This window comes from Lissotriton helveticus, chromosome 9 (genome assembly GCF_964261635.1).
Source record: "Lissotriton helveticus chromosome 9, aLisHel1.1, whole genome shotgun sequence".
NCBI classification, from domain to species: Eukaryota; Metazoa; Chordata; class Amphibia; order Caudata; family Salamandridae; genus Lissotriton; species Lissotriton helveticus.
The window spans coordinates 828025227-828042761 of NC_136070.1; the positions used below are offsets into that span (position 1 = coordinate 828025227).

A 17535-nucleotide genomic window follows, 5' to 3' on the forward strand; every position below is an offset into this window, starting at 1 on the left:
GATCACACAGCTACATGTGGATGAAATGTTGAGATGCAGACACCACACTGCTAGACATTTCACAGGCATCAAAGGAGTTACCTCAGGCCTCACCACTAGTTGTGAAAAATACAGTGGAAAGGTAACATAGAGGCTGTACCTGGTGGTCAAGGTGTTTTATGACTGATTGGATATCTGGCAACATAACGGAATCAAGAAAGTAAACGCAATTGGGCATTTAATGTCAGTACGGATTCAATTAAATATTGCTCTCTCATAAGGCAACTAACAATTCCAGAGGTGTTAATCCTACCATGAGTCTGTTAATATTTCAGTGAATACCAATGACACACCAGTGGCTCGGGCTATAATATGTTTAGCAGACGTCTAGATGATTGTGGAAAAGAAGGATAAAAGTAGTACTCAAAACACTATAATTGTATTAAATACACAGATAAACGGTAACCCAATTTTTAAAAACTATTAAATAGGACTGATTGGCTCGGCGGAATGTTTGCGATGTGGCGCGGCTGTGGGTACACTGCTGCATACAGTGTGGTCATGTCCCAGATTGATTGGATTCTGGAGGGGCGTATGGAATTGTTTGTCTGAGGTTTTGGGGTGGGACCTCCCACGCACTCACCGTTTAGGCTTGCTCCACATACTCGAGGGCGTTGGTGGGAACATATACAAGCGCCACCTATTGCTACTAGGACTAATAGTGGCCAAGCGAGACCTAGCCAGAGCGTGGAAGGGAGTCCGGGCCCCCCCCTGTGTGTATGGAAGGCCGGTCTGGATTATTATATGGGACTGGAACAACCTGTGTTTGAGGCGAGAGGCTGCCCCCGTAAGCACTTTAAGATCTGGAAGAGATGGGCGGAGTACAGGGGGCTGCTTCTTGATCCCCCGGTGGCACATGAAGAAGAGTTATAGACGGAGGTACTTGTGAGCCTCATTACTGTGTCATACCTTATGACCGATGTTAAAGTGTGTCTACTGCACGTGCATAGGGTTAGGGTGGGATAAGGGGTGGGTAGTGGGGGAGTTGGGCATTGGGAGTTGTTGGGGGGGACAGGGGTTGCGGAGGGGGCTACCTACTTTGGTTTATTCTCCTTTTCCTTGGTTTCGTTATGATGAGTGTACACTGTGCTGCACTGTTTGGTGGCGCTCTCCTGATTGTGGGGAACCACATCTTTTGCTCTGCTTAAACTCAATCGAATAATAAAAATTTTGTTGTGAAAAAAAAAAACTATTAAATAGCCGACTGCATGGAGAGGGGATTTATACAGTCACTGCCGAACAATTAACCAATAGAAGATTTATTGTAACGTGGTGCTATTGGCATGATCAGTATTCAGACAGAGCAGGCACGCCCTCAAGAGCATGGAAAAGATACAACAAAGGTATAAACAAGATAGCAGAATATTACATACTAAGGAAGTAAAAGGGAAGCTGAAACCGAAGGAAGTCTAGGATTGGGAGAAAGCAATATATTTAATAAAATAGATGATAGAGGATGGTATAAGGGAGTAACACAGGACAATTCCTAACATGAAGGAAAATATGTCTAATAGGTGGAAACGTTTTTGCCCTGTTTCTTGGTGGAATTGCCAATATCATTGGTGTATGCCACAAATCTATATATACACAGAGAAATTACGGTAATATACATACAAGACACCTATGGGTATGATACCACAAGACAACCACCAATCTAAGGGGCCATTTTTCCATAGATAAAACACACTGAACAAGAAAGCAGAGGTGCATGTTTAACATGTAGCCTGATGTTTACAAACTCAAGGTTTAACCATGTGCAGTTTCAAGTACTGCACAAAAGCTACCTCACCCTTGCTAGGTTACACACATTTTTTTTTAAAGTTTATCTAGCTGTCCTACATGAGGACAGATGGTAGATGATTTTAATTTTAGTCATATGATCTGAAAATGCAAAAGAAGTAGCCAAGACCTGGTCAGCTTTGTTCGCGTAATTTCAAGGCGGCTACATTGTCTATTCTAAGTCTGGCACCACTGAAAGAAGGACACATGGTGATGTTAAGAGGATCTCTCTGGCATTTCTGCTATAGTAGCATCCATTTGTAATGCACTGAATTACCGTCCAGTGAGAGGATTGATTGCAGAAAAAGTTAAAAACACTAAAGCCACAAGACGTGAACATGATATGGGAGAGGTTACAAAGAACAAGTGTGAACTTGAATCAGAGGGAGAAACAGTGAAGAACGAGTTTCCTCATATGAGCTTCACTGTATGAAGCTATTAAAAAAAACATAACATGCATCCTGCATGAAAATAAAAAACTAAGTCATTTCAGGTGCTTAATCCACTATAAAGTATCCGCCACAAAGTTTGAAAGATGGCTGCTATGTTCACGTTTGACTGCAAAATTCTGTTCTACGTGTAATAATTTTGTACGAAGATTTATTACTTATCTTTAAGAGAAACATAATAAGGGTACACGTTTTTCACTTTTGAGACCAACATATCGGAAAACAAGAAATACTATATTACCATTGGTCACAAAACTGCCTATAACAATTAACTGACACTGGCGTGTGGCCAGGAAGCGAATTACTACGCACATCTGAAATCGTGAATAACATATCAATATATCAAGTTGGGAAGAGCTCGCTGCCTCAGGGAGTAAATTGTGCAAACCTGGAACAAGTTGAGACTTGACTTGAAAATGGATATTTTAAATTCCTGATGTTGTTGAAGCATCAAATGTATCACAATGCTTTGTGGGCTGGAGGCAAAATGTATAGTCAATTATCATTCATTTTTCCCCCGTAGGAATAGAGGGATGCCCCAAGATCTCGTAATAAATCAGTTATTTTATCAGTAAAACAGGTCAAAAACATGTTGTCTAACACGTGTGTGGGTGACTGTACTGAACTGTGTGCATGAACGTCAATTCACAAAAGTGCCAAGGGCAGAGCAAGTAATCTGTGATAACATAAGAAGTAACATCACATCACCCCTGGTAGCATTTCAGGAAGTGATGTACGTGAGCTTCGATCCGGATGATATCATAGGTAGGGTGAGTAACTTGCGTAATTTGCAGTAGGGCAATTATGCAAAATTATTGTGAGATTACGAAAAATTACACAAGGAGCATAATCCAGCATTTAGAGGTATTTTCTTAGTGCAAAATGCACCCTTGTGTCCAAAATAGAAAATAGATCAAAGTGTACCCGAACACTAGAAGCCACTTGCAGAGTTCCTTGTGCCTGTGCCCCTGCTGTAGGATTTTTGGCAGCAAATTAAATTACTCATAATTACTTGGACAGGCTAATCATGTAATTTTCGGTAAACTCGCACAAAAAAGTAACACAAAAATAGCGAAGTGATTCCAATTATTACGACCTAATTAAAATTTCACCCTGACCTAACCAAAGGTAGCAACCGCTCCAAAGTTAAGGGGAAAAAAATACAATAGGAGCAAAATTAAAACCAGGTTTAATAAATTAGCAAAAAAAAGTGACGGGGAGGGACAAGTCATGTCAGGAATGAAGCCATCACATACCAAGGGCAGCCATCATTTGGCCGATGGCCATCCTATACTGCCAATTACAGCACACAATGCCAGCTGCAGCACCACATGAAAGGCACAGCTATGACTCAAGGTGACAAAGATCAGGCTACAATTATACTCAGACGTCTGCTAGGAGTGTTTGGGGTATTCTTTCCAGAGAAAATATTGAAACAAAAGGGGGCAAATTTAAAAGAAATTGGCTCAAAGGCCCCAGGGGGCCATGTCAATGCAGCCCTGGGCTTACCAGGAGTGGACAATTAAAAAAAATATATATTCAGTGTTTGCCCCACCATATGTCATAGGGTACATCTAATATAAAATGTGTGTACCCCCTTATGCCATGACACACAGTATGTGTGTGCCAGGCTTTTGCCAATTATTCAATAAAAAGTGACAATTTTCATTCACACACACACATGCTCACACAGTCACTCACAATACAATCAACTGTTAAAAGCACAGGCAGCAAATATAAAAACATGTTAAATGTTTGTTTATGAAGTGCATCTCCACGGAAACTCCCTCTTTCAGCATTGCCAGTTCTATTAAGAGGTTTCCTTCCTTGTTGATTTCAGTCAAGTTGACACAATGTGTTCAGTGGGGTTTCAAATATCTTCACTGCAGAGAAGATTCAGTGGACCTCAGGCTTGAAATGTGGGTTGCTCTACAACCAGGCAAACTGTAAAAGTTTCTGTGCAACTGTTTACAATCTCAGCCACAGTCTGCGCTTGTTTTTAAAAAGAAGTGCACGCTATAAATAGATTTCTGTGTTTTTTTTATTGCTGCTTGGTCACTACTGAGGCTAGGGGTCAAGAATCTAGAATCCTTAGTTACGGTAGTCTGATGCCAAAATATGGTTGGTGTGAGGTTCTATATTTGTGGTTGCATATCAGACACCCATACAAGGTCTGACTCCCGGAAAGACACAAGTTTATCCAGGTCACAATAGTTAGCGAGCTCCAAATAGGTTTAATGTATTTTGACTTTTTACACCCATCGCTACAGAGGGAAAACCAGTGTGCCTTGGTTATCCTAAGCAATTTACTATTAGCAAAAGAAAATAACAAATCCTTTGAGCTAAAGGCAGGCAGCCAGCCAGTAAGTCTCTAAATTAGAAACCATGGTGGACTCAGTTGGGGTGCTAGTGGCAATCAGTATATCGAAGATCTGCACGGCTTTCCTGAGCTATCAGAAGGCTAGTTCAACAGTCAGCGAAATCTACTATGTTGAATTTTCATTTGTAGCTCAAAATAAAACATGAAATGGCCAGATCTTTTTAAATGGTAGGGCGGAGCGTAAATGTACGATATTGGTGGGAAAGATCAGGTCACATGAACTGATATGATAGCCCATAGTATGAACGTGGCCACTGCTAAAACGATAAGGAATAATTTACACAAAGGATGTACTTCCCTGACGCTATGGCACAGCACCTTGTCCAGGGTGATAAATGACATTATGCCACACTGAAACTACCACTCGCCCCCTTTCTAGAGTGCACATGTACAATTCAGGATACATGATAACTACATAGAGACTGGGCGCCACCCCAGTGTCAGGCACAGTCTTTTTTCCCATCTCTATCTCTTTCTCCTTAAGGACATTGCCATTTGTCTGTCCCTTTATAAAGTAATGATGATAGAGGGTGCTGACCAAAGTCAATAGCTCTATAATATTTCATATTGTTTTGATTAGATGAGCCATATTGGCGGCATATCGCAATAATGTGCTATTTTTTTAGTTTCCGCTACACTTCCCTATTTCTGTCCTTTATATGCATGCTAAATTGCCTATTTGTTTCCTTTCTCATCTGTGTTGTTAAGTGCATGCATTACCAAAAAACAGCGCATACTTTAATAGTAGTCATATATACTGCTCAAACATGCCATTATCATTCCCTTTACAATTAAAGTGTTGACAGCTACTTTTGTTATGAGATACTTTGGTTCATGCTATAGAATATAAAAACATATTAAAAAAAAGTTTTGAAAAACTATAAGGATTAAAGTTAAGGTTTATCTTGCTTATATCAAATACCACCTTTATGCTGATGACACTCGAAAGTACTACAAAATGAAATCACCCTGTGATATTTGACATCTAAACTCCACTCTGAACGAGATACATTCTGGGTTTTACTCTAATCACCTAAAGCAAACCCCCAACAAAAAAAGAAATAATTCTATTCTCCCCCAAATGCAACCATCTTCCTATTCCCAAATGGCTCAGAGACCTGAACGCTTTAATTTGCTCTCTCATTCCATCTCACTCCGCTAAGTCCCTGGGCTTCTGCTTGGATAACAACATGTCAATGAACGACATTAAAAACTCAGCCAAAGGAGCACTTTATGCACTAAAACACATAGAGAAGCTTAAACCATTCATCTCCTCAGATGATTTCAAGATTGTGGTGCAATCACTGGTCCTCTCCAAACTAGACTATAGAAATGTCAATCTCACTGGGACACCACAAACTCACCTCGCCCCCCTTAGGTCAGTTCTAAACATGGCAGCCTGGCTCATTACTGATGTCAAACGGTTTGAACACATCACTCCTGCTCTCAAGAGCCTCAACTGGCTTCATATCGAAGGAAGATGTACTTACAAGACTACCTGTATCATCCACAAAACCCTTCACTCGCATTCACCAAACTACTTAGAAAACAAGCTTACGAAAGCAGCACTTTCTAGATCGTTGAGAAACTCTAACACACTCTTGGTCCTACCTCCCAATTTAAAAAAAATCATCTACCAAGTCTTGATCATTTTCTGGAAACGCTCCAATCATTTGGAACTCTCCACCTAGCAAGCTGCGATGCAACCCCTCCTTCCATTGCTTCAAAAGAGACCTGAAACTCTTCCTCCTCGACAAATACATTAATTCTTAGACTATTGATCCTGGTTTATTATTCCTGTGATAAGGACTGAACCTTATGTCATAGATGACTATTTGCTTGTTTGCTGTGCTTTCAACTGAATCTCTTGAACAGTTTTTTTGGCTACCGTTACTGTGCTGTGTTGTGTACTATTATCTGTTGAGTCGCCTCATATGTTTATTATGTTCCTGATTTACTGCATTCGCTCACGATCTGGTAAAGCACTCCGACACCTTCGAGTCTAGCTAGCGCTATATAAAATGTTTAAATAAATATAGTGCACACTGTAAACTTAACTTCTTCTAGGCTCAGGGTATAAACGATGAAATACAAAGCACAATACAGCCTAATACTGTGTTGGAATTTGTAGATAACAGAAGGGGTGTAGTTCAGGCCAATGAACATATAACAATGTAGAAAGATATATAGGATATATAGATAGGGAAAGCATAAGTGTGTAGGTTACACAGCATGTACAATGTGAAGAGTATGTGGAGCAGAAGCTGGACAGTCGATGATCAAAGCTATTTAGCAGACCTGAGCTTTGGTCAACTAACCACAATATGGCTACCTCTAAGAATGACTGAAAGGATCAGTTGAATGGTGAAGTCAGCTAACAGTATTGTTTGCAGCTTTATGCAGATATCACCAACTAGGGAGTTTCTATACTGATGGAAAAGAATATGTCTCAGACTCAGACAAAGAAATTGTAGCAATCATGGATCACCTCACTAAAATGTGGGCTTATTTTGGGTATGAATTGATCTTTAGGAACTAACAGCAACAAACCACCTGTACTGATAGATCGGGTCAGAAGAGGAGATAATATATATCCAGGCGGGAGATGATTAAACAAAACTAATAATCAAATATTTGTCAGACCACTGATTTGTAATAATGGTCTAAATATTGGCCCCAGTCTAATAGCTGACCTTGCCTTCAAACGTCTGCTATGGGGGAACAGCTGGTTTAGACTGTGGTCCTGCTGACCTATCTTCTAGAAATGCAAAATTAAGTACTAAGTTGTTTAGAGGCCCAGGCATCCGTTACAGGTCAACATTTTGCAGTTCACCCTGAGATCATACCCCTATGATTTTTTTTTGTGATTTTTTTTGTCCTGGTGTCACTATAGCTGCTGAAAATCCCACAGTGGAACAGTCCTCACACCAGATGCACAAGCAGTGGCCCAACCACACCAACCTGGGCTTAAACACCCATATCATTTATATCGCAGGACTGCTCAGCTTTCTGGTTCCACCACACCACACCACCAGCCAAGTCAGCCCAGATAGTATCTGCTATACCGGAGGTACATCCCAAGTCCACCCTGTAGGTCCAGCGCAAGGCTTTAAGCTAATCCTCCAGGAGAGGAGCTGACGGATCTAATCAATGTTTGCATATTTCCCTTCTAGCAAGAAGCACTAAATAAACAAGCACTGGCGTTGCCAATAGGTCTCGCAGTAGGAAAGTTGGAACTATTGGTTTTGTAAATGACTAAGCCCTTTATGTTTTTAAAATGAAAACAAAAATAAAAGGCATTGTTATTTGCAATTGTAATAGCTCAAACTCTCGTGAATGCGAGACCTATTGCATTGCAAATGCTTGTTTAAAACTGCATTGTCATAAAACGTTTCAGATGCGTGTGCTTGCTCATAAATGTTAGAGGCACATAATAGAAGCTGCACTGACACTTAGTCAAAGACCACATGAGTAAAAGTGCTGTAAAAGCGTCCATTTAGATTGCGAGTACAGGAGAAAAACTAACTAATAAACTTGTTTCTTCAGCTAAACAAACGCTTTTAAAACAATGCATGCACGTGCTTATACTTCGGCAAACACTAGATGAGTAAAAGCGCTGTAAAAACATTTTTTAGATTGCGACTACAGAGAAAAAAAGTAACTAATATACCTGTTTCCTTCAACTAAACAAACGTGCTTTAAATCAATGCATGCTCGTGCTTTTTGCCGGAAACTGTCATAGGGCGGGACTTCCGTTCTCTAATAGAAGCTTGCGCTCACGGAATGCTAAACTAAAGAAGCAGTCGTGATACAGAAGTCTAATGCTGGAGAGTTAGCTCAGTGGCTGCGGCTTAAGTGTAAATGTGAACATATGTTTTCGGCGTAGGAAGTATGTTCTGTGCACTGGTATATGCATAGGAAAAGGGCGTGTGTTTGCTCCTATGTGTGAAGGCTATGTGTATGCAGGCGCGCGTGAAAGCTGTGGCCGGAGGGAAGCCGGATGGGGGCGGGAGAGCCTGGTGGGGGGCGGGAATGCGAGCGAGGGGAGGAGAATGGAGGGGGAGGCAAGGAGTGTGGCAAATGGCCGGAGGGAAGCCGGATGGGGGCGGGAGAGCCTACGAGAGAAGCACACAAGGGAGACATGGGGGAAGCTGAGTAAAAGCGCTGTAAAAACATTTTTTAGATTGCAAGTACAGAGAAAAAAAGTAACTAATATACCGGTTTCCTCCAACTAAACAAACGTGCTTTAAATCAATGCATGCTCGTGCTTTTTGCCGGAAACTGTCAGAGGGCGGGACTTCCGTTCTCTAATAGAAGCTTGCGCTCACGGAATGCTAAGCTAAAGAAGCAGTCGTGATACAGAAGTCTAATGCTCGAGAGTTAGCTCAGTGGCTGCGGCTTAAGTGTAAATGTGAACATATGTTTTCGGCGTAGGGCGTATGTTCTGTGCACTGGTATATGCATAGGAAAAGGGCGCGTGTTTGCTCCTATGTGTGAAGGCTATGTGTATGCAGGCGCGCGTGAAAGCTGTGGCCGGAGGGAATGCCGGATGGGGGCGGGAGAGCCTGGTGGGGGGGCGGGAATGCGAACGAGGGGAGGAGAATGGAGGGGGAGGCAAGACAGAGGCAAGGAGTGTGGCAAATGGCCGGAGGGAAGCCGGATGGGGGCGGGAGAGCCTACGAGAGAAGCACACAAGGGAGACATGGGGGAAGCTGGTAATTAGGGGAGGAGAAGCCGCAAAGTGCACGCCGGGCGAAGCCCTTTGATGTGCTGTGCGGCCGTGAATGCGCGTGCTTGTTTGGTCACGTGATTCACGTGAACTTAATGAAAACCGCAGCGCAAGAAGCCCTTGGTTTGACGAGGATTTCGAGCACTTGAATTCTCGCTCCGCTCAATGTGCTTGCGCGCATTGATAGGTCGCGAGACCTAAAAAGTAAGCACCTCTGTGATCTGCTCAAGAGGCTTAGTGACTCAATATTGACATCGAATAACACCAGCACGGGGCTCATCTCAATGTGGACCCCAAGGATATCAGCTATAATATTGCTCACATTGTTCCAGATCCCGCTTATTGAGGGACAGGTGGCAAACATATAATTGCCATTTGCTTCTAGATGGCCACATCTATAAGATCTTGAAGACGGGGAAAGCACCAATCTTGCTAACCTCCGAGGTATCCAGTATATTCTATTAATAGTGATAGTTTTTAGGTCTCGCCTGAGCCAGCGCATGCGCTCCCTGGCGAGACATTTAGGAGCTGCTTCAAAAAGCGCTACCTTGCCGGCCACCAGCATGCTAGACCGCGCACGAGCGAGATTGACGTGCACAGCACTTTTTCCCGTCACGCGCGCGCATGTGCACAACTCGCGTCACCACGATCACTTTCAATTCCATTTATAAGTAAGTGGTACTCGAGTTACAATTTAACGCATAGTTCCAAAGGGAACCTATGGCATGCGAGTCTGAAACACAGCCAAAATAAACACGGCAATTTCATTTTAGAAAATGTAAACATGGGCTCAAAAGCTAAGCAAACTATTTGTAGTTGCCTGTGTCCGAATTGTTTGTAAAAGGTCCCACACACTGTGAGACTCCTTGGGACCATGCGAATCTCACAGTCTTCCAGTAGGAACATTATAATCCTCAACCCATACCCACTTTAGGCAGACCATGTGTGTAACGATTAGAAAACTTTCAAAAGCAAATGATCCACGTATAAAGAACTACGCAAAGTTACCCGTTCAACGTGCCAAACGCTTGGTATTATCATCCACAACTGGCCCCTCCAACTGAGCAGCTAAAAAGGGTAAACACGTGCCCACAGGGCTCAGTCAGGTATTACCTGGGCACCCTAATCTTCTGATGGCTCGATCACAGTACCTCTCCTGGTGGCCACCATGTTTTACATGCAGCTCCTCCCACTAATGACGTTCACTGGGAACGTGCACCAGTATCAAGCTTTCTTCCGTGCACGAAATTCACACCACGCGGATCACCATTCGCCGTCGACGTACAATCAATCGGCATCACGCTGCAAACACGCACTTGACCGACGTCAGCATCTGCATCAGTCTCTAGTACTCCTGTCTCTTCTCTGCATTGGGTAAACTACTCGCCCTAGTGCCTGCACTGGGTAAACTACTCCTCCTAGTGCCTTAACAGCCATCTGCTTAGCCAGGTCTGGGCTTGAAACAGATAGGTTTGGCCTGATCTTAAAATGCCCGCTTCTGTGTCCCGTGCCTATCTGTCCAAGATGGACTGTCTGTTAGGGTGCTTGTTGTCAGTCTTCGCTTGGCAGTACAGAGTTGCTGGTTTCATTGCTAGGCCCGGAAAATTTACTAAAACTTTACATTACAAAAGATATATAAGCCCGTTTGTTCAAAATTGCGTTGTGGGATTCACTGGGTTTGCGTTGGAAAATTTCTGAAAGCAGCACCAAGTTACACTATGAGCTACTTTGCGTCAGGAGTTCATTTAATGTGTGTTACGTTGAGGTTTCCATTCAACGACCAATGGGTTTTATTACAAATCCCTATCTTTCGTCACTCGCAGACAGTGATTTGCATTAAAACCTTATGCCTCCTCGAGGCAGGTGGGCGTTAAATGGAAAATATTAATTTCTTTTTATTTTCCAACTTTGCCTGTGTAGTGAATAGTACAGCACACATACAAAGTGGGAAATTTTTTTAATGATAGTCAGAAAGAACAACAATCTGCTGGCATTTAGAAAGCTTTTAAAAACGTATTTGTTTGGAACAACCTGTTAGCGCTCTGTCCTGTCGCTTCTCTGATTCTAGCCAACAGCGCTGCGAGGCCTCAGGGTAGATAATGCGCTATATAAATATAGTTTTCATTTCATTTAATTTCATAGTTTTTGGACTGGAAAGGCCCCAAACAAAACCTGGTAAAAAACCTATCACTTTCAATTCCCTCCCCCTCCCCGAGATCACTTTCGCGGCCGCACAGCCCGTTGCTCACTTTCCTTTTCTTCTGGTGCAGTCGCAACACAACTCCACTTCATCCATATCCTCTGCAGCCTTGTTTACAACACTTACACGTGCAGGACACAGCATTTCCAAAGGACTGCATGGTTACTACACAGACCAGTGTCATGACGGGTGACAACTTCAGCCAGTCGTGGCCTTCCATCCAGTAGCCCCCCTCTGCATTCCTGAATTTGTAATTTCAATACCAATTGTATGTGCGATGTAAAAGCTTCAGCATGCAAGGAGCAAATTGGCTAAAAGTAACAGGATTGCTAAATGGGCCGCACAAAACAAAGGCAAGCTTGGCAGCTATAGAAAGAGGACTACATGTCCCATCATTCCTGCGTACATCTGTTTCCCAGCCTTCAGTCATGGAGAGCGGTCACGGGGGAACTTGGTGTTTCGGTATCTAATTTCCCATCTGAACATGCTTTCAGGACCCACAGTTCACATCCGCCCACGCGGTGTGAAAACCACTCCCAGCTTTTGGTCTGCTCTTCTCACGTCCCAGAGCCCCACATTCCAGGGGCTGGCCTCGCATCCTGTTTGCAGCTCTATCTTTCCTCGGTCCCAGCCGTTCGTGGCTGTATTTTTTCCCCATTGGTTCCCTCGCTCTGCGCCTTATTTACACACCCCACCACCCCTCCCCAGGTCGGAACAGTCAAGGATTTATTTTAAGATGTCTGGAGCAGCAAAGCTGCTGGCATTTTGGTGGGAACCATTCCTTCGAACACGGAGTCCTAGTTTTCCTTTGTGTGTTGGGACTTCTTGTCTTGATTTCATAAAATGTATGAAATGACTGCAAGTCCCAGAATACACAGCAAACACCTGAACTGGACGAGTGACTCACATGGGCCTAGGAAACTTGAGAGCTCTGCTGCAGCAGATTGATTGGTACATTACGGGCGCTGTGCAGGAATACGATGGTGTCCGGTTCCATCAGTTATTCTTGGCTCGGGATGAATGAGAAAGGAATTGACCAGACTATGTCCCAGTGCCTTGCGCTATCACATAGTGCCGCAGTGCTGCGGAGCTGCAGTCAGCGGTGCTAATATAGCAGCGGTACAAAAGGGGGTGGTGATGGACGGAGCATCTGAACCAATCAAACACTCACACTCAGTCAACAGATCTGGGTTTAATCCATCGCCGTTCTTTAGCCCACTCTGCCACCCCAGTTCAGACATGGCCATATGCTAACAGGTCCTAGGAAGCTTGTTTCCGGTCCAGGGAAGGCAATGGCTTGGCAGTTCGGGCTGGACTGTTCCCATGAGGCACAGGGTCAGACTGATTTGCATATGGTCATGTCTGAACTGGGGTGGAAGAGTGGGCTAAAGAATGGTGAGGGATTAAACCCAGATCTGTTGACTGGGTGTGAGTGTTTGATTGGTTCAGATGCTCCGTCCATCACCACCCCTTTTGTACCGCTAATATAGCAGAGACCAGCAGGGGGAGCAGGGGAGAATGCCGCGCTTCAGGGTCCGTGGTACCAAATATACCTTGTCCTCATGTGCCCGGCAGCAGCGCCCTCTTTGTTTATGACATTGAAATGGCTGCGGTAGATAGGGATCACGCCGAGTGCTGCGAGGTCTTTGGCCTTCATTCGGGATCAGCACTCGAGGAGTATGCCCATGTCCCCCTGAACCCCAGTAGTGTTCAATTAAAAGAAGACATTCTCCTCTATCTGTCTGCATATGTACGCTATTTTTCCGACTTTCTGTCCTGAGAGAACAAGCATTGGCATAGCCAATAGGTCTCGCCTTTGAGACCTTTTAAGTGTTTAGCCATGCAACAGTTGTTGTTGCACCAAGAATATTGTGCTGCATAACTAAATACTTAGATGGTCCCAAAAGCGAGACCTATTGGCTATACCAATGCTTGTTTAGATTGGCTGGCTTGACTGTAGAATATAACAATCCCAAAGAGACTTGCCATAGATGTGGGCGCTAGGGTTCTGGGATCATTCCCTTCCAGGTCCCATACGGTGCCTCCAAAGTTTCATCCTTAGCTTCCAAGAGCTTCCGACACCATATAGAGACCTCCTTACTTATGGGTAGCGTATTGTGCAGGAGTGCCAAGCCTCCCAGGCACCAACACTCTCTGAATTAGCACTGACATACCAAGAAGAGAGCTATACATATTTAAATCTTGATTCAGATTCCAATTAATGGCTTGAGAATTTTTTCATATCATCTAAGACAAAGTGGCATGGAGTACTTTGTCTGGAGAGTAAGTTCCAATGTGCTAGCTTAATGTTAAATGTTCAGAGAAATCAGCTTTGGAGCACAGGCAACATTACTACCAATCAAAGCATCCAGCTTTGATACGCACTGCAGGAGAGAAAAGCGCTGTACACCATCCCTCAAAATTTCCAGTAAAAAAAGAAAGAAAAACATGGCCATTAGCACAGCTTTCAGAAAACCTGAACATCACAATAATTAATCACATTTTATGTACTACAATACACCCCACAGTTGACACACAGACTGTAAGAATAAGTTCACATGAACTGTTCAATAATTAATGTATTATCAAATTGGTTGGAATATACTATTTTCTCAAATGTTTGAACAATAACATGTGCCTTTTATTGCCATATAATGAAAAAGAACTCCAAGGCTGCTGCCATTCTGTGGCATTTCAGAGAATGTACAAAAAATAGTAAATAAATATCCAAGCCAAATACTTAATTATTTATTTTCAGACTGAGAAAATATGGGCTTGTACGTCAATGTGAAAACCATTCTCCATTGTAGTCACTTTACCCCTACACTGTTATTTCAAATTTTCGGCCTCAAAATGGATGAGGGGAACACTATGGTAGAAAATAAATTAAGACTGAAAAAGGAGGCATATGTGGCAAGGTATCATTGTGCGACTCAACTCAGATCTAAAAGTGGGGAATTCATCAGGACCCATCTCTATCTCCTCTTTTTTCTTTAAATACTCCTCTAATTATCAGTTTGTGCAATAGCAACATCAGCTGATATTGCTCAGCACGTTGTGTTGGCTATTGGGGGGGGGGTGTCAACAGAGTCTTTCTCTATCTAAATCTTACCTAGTCTGAAAATGTTCTCATTCATTAGTAATCAGCTTTTTTAAGAGACCCATGTGTTGATCTCCACTCAGGCAGTGTACCTGTTGCTCCACAGTGACAAGACGTTTGGAGTTGGACGTCCAAGTCTATTCGGATTCAGCTCTCTGAAAGAGCTCCTTTTTCCATGTCAACAACAGATTCTCTTAATTTACAAAACTATTACGAAAATAATTAAAACAAAAAAACAACGGTGTTTATTTACAAGCCGCTTGCGCCGCCGGTACGTCCCTTTTTCTCATAATGAAGTGACGCACCGGCAGCGCAATGGCCTTGTAAATAAGCCCCAGCGTGTTACAAAGCCGATGACCAGAAGACTTGATTGTTGAAATCTTTGAATTTGCGTTCGTTCAAACATTGCTGTGAGTTACACTGTTCACAATCAGAAATAAACACGCAGAGATAAAAGAGGCGAAATGTAACCTTCTGTGGCTCATGGTTACATTATAAACATTATCATGAACTGCGACCCGAACTTCAGTCCTAACCACAATACTAATCCAAACACCATCCATTACTCAGACCCTAAAACCGTACTAGTACTAACCCGAAATAATGTTTTTTTGTCATGTTCAATATTCAATAACATGTAAAACACAAACACATGAAATATTATTTTTAGAAACCCTTCTGAAAAATTAAATTAGCAGAATACCCAGAGTTTGACTAAATCTATCAACAATTATATTACCGCTTGTTTTAACGTAACATTTGTACTTCGAACTTTATGCCAGTGTAGACCTAAACACATGCAGTAGATATTAACCGCAGCGATTCAACCCAACCTTCATATCACAGAAGACATTTTTGAGAATAAGGACAGCAATATGATTATTCTGACTAACAGAGTACTTCTCTGAATGTTCGAGTGCAATGCATTTATATTTTGCTCTACCTGAAAAATGGATGCACATACGAACGCACTACCTGCAGAGATGCTACAAGCAACATGTTTTTATTAGGGGGAATTACATCTTATACAAAACTGAGTTTTTCCGATCCATATACACACTTTTCAGACCCCCAAGAATGTACACACAAGACTGAAGTTTCTCCTACTATTCCCCACATTTGGGTGGTGCCAGGAGGGCGGCACTACATTTAAGGATACCTCCACTGGCTCCACAACATCTCATATCGCCACCATCTTTCTATGCTAGAGGACTTAGCTCACATTTTACCAAGATATAAATTCCACTCCACTCCCATAGCATACTTTGGATGTGCGGACTGCGATCCATCAATTCTAAAGCGCATCAGCCTATTCTCTTTCTGACAGTGGAGAAGGATCCCTGGCAACGACAACCACTATAGTTAATGACGGCGTTGGGTATGTCTGCTGCTGTGGCTACACAAGCAGTGACAGAGTGGATGGAGTCGGTGCTGTCAACCCCGTTTCGCCACGAGGGGGGCACTGCTTCTATTTGGATGGATGAGATCCTATTCCCTCTCTTCCATACCTTAAGGTGTCAACGCAAGGACTCTATAAAGCAAGCCCCAAGGGCCTCCAAATCTCCATGCCAACTTGCTAAAGTAACACATTGGCTGCATATAACTGTGGGAGGTGCCAGCTGCTCTATCCCTGCTCTGCGGTCGGCCAACGTCCGCCAACGCATACCCCGAATGGGGAAAACGGCGATCCTGCTCCCAGCCCATCGCACCAATAATTGTAGTTTACAGGGGAGCTTTTGAGTCTACCACCCCTCCCCCCCAGGTTATACCTGCCCTACTCTTACCTGCAACTCGGCGCGTTCCGTCTCCCAGCGACATTTCTCAGCCTCAAAGCGCGCCCACTCGTGCTGGATGTAGTGCAGGATGCCAGGCACGCTAAATTCCTGCCGTCCTCCAGGCTCTGGAGCTGCTGTCCCCCGGTTAGGCACGGCCCGGAAAGCCGCTCTCTCCTCCATCATGGAAGCCGTGGCCTTCTGCCTGTGTGTGCTACAAAGGGATCCATCCAAGGAAAGAGAAGGCGCAAGCGTAGATCGAGCCAACAGCACTTCCTGCCAGAAAGAGAGCCAAAGACGAGGAGCGGAACAGGGAGAGGCAGAGGAAAGCCTATGGACAGAAAAGACGGACAACAACAACAAGGAGATGAAGACATGCAATCAAAATGGAAAACAGACAACACTGTGAGAGACTGTGTGAAGCAGGCAGACAGAAAAAGATCAAAGACTAGTTAATGATGTCTCATAGAGTTAACAAGCAGTAGCAAATCCAAAAGTATGACCAAACTGGTTCCACTTTTTTTTTTAAATCACAGACATATGTGAAGTGTCAGCTAATAATGAGGATTTAATAATTAAAGTATTTATATTTATTTAAGTAAAACAATAAGTAATAAAAAACAAGTAATAAGGCTCACAGGCAGCCGAAAGGAAACACAACTGACTGGTAGAGCAGCTGGTGAAGGAATGCATGAACATTCCATGACGTGTACTATATACAATCACTAGGTTCTATGTTATGTCACAATGGCTCAACCAGCAAGTGGAAATGAGGTGCAAGATAACTATACAAACAGTGAAACTTTACTGTTATAGACATGTACAACATCTCCTTTTTTTGCAAAAACAAAAAGCATATTAATAGATAACATATTCTCGTACTTATTGGGGAAGCGAGATAAGCTTCCTGAACTAGTGCATGAACCATCAAACATATTGCAAGAAGATTCATCACTGCCTCTGGCAACATTTGACTCTGTATTGAAAAAATGGGTTACACTTGAGTTATCAACTTTGTGGCTTGTGCTACTCTCAGATTCATTCTCAACTACAGCATGACTGGGAACATATGTGTCACAATTAGAAG

The 17535-nt window shown here is 43.1% G+C and overlaps 1 protein-coding gene across 3 annotated transcripts in view; it reads right to left on the reverse strand.

The window, feature by feature from the left end:
• The window catches only part of STRN4 (striatin 4), a 316827-nt gene that overhangs the window by 292646 nt on the left and 6646 nt on the right, over positions 1 to 17535 (reverse strand). The window contains exon 2 of one of the 3 annotated variants that reach the window (XM_078660996.1): positions 16461 to 16779. In XM_078660996.1, the coding sequence (XP_078517122.1) occupies positions 16461 to 16634 (174 nt within the window). In that variant the 5' untranslated portion in view covers positions 16635 to 16779. Of the gene's footprint in view, positions 1 to 16460; positions 16780 to 17535 lie in introns of those variants that run through there. The other 2 variants (XM_078660994.1, XM_078660995.1) reach the window with 2 other exon arrangements.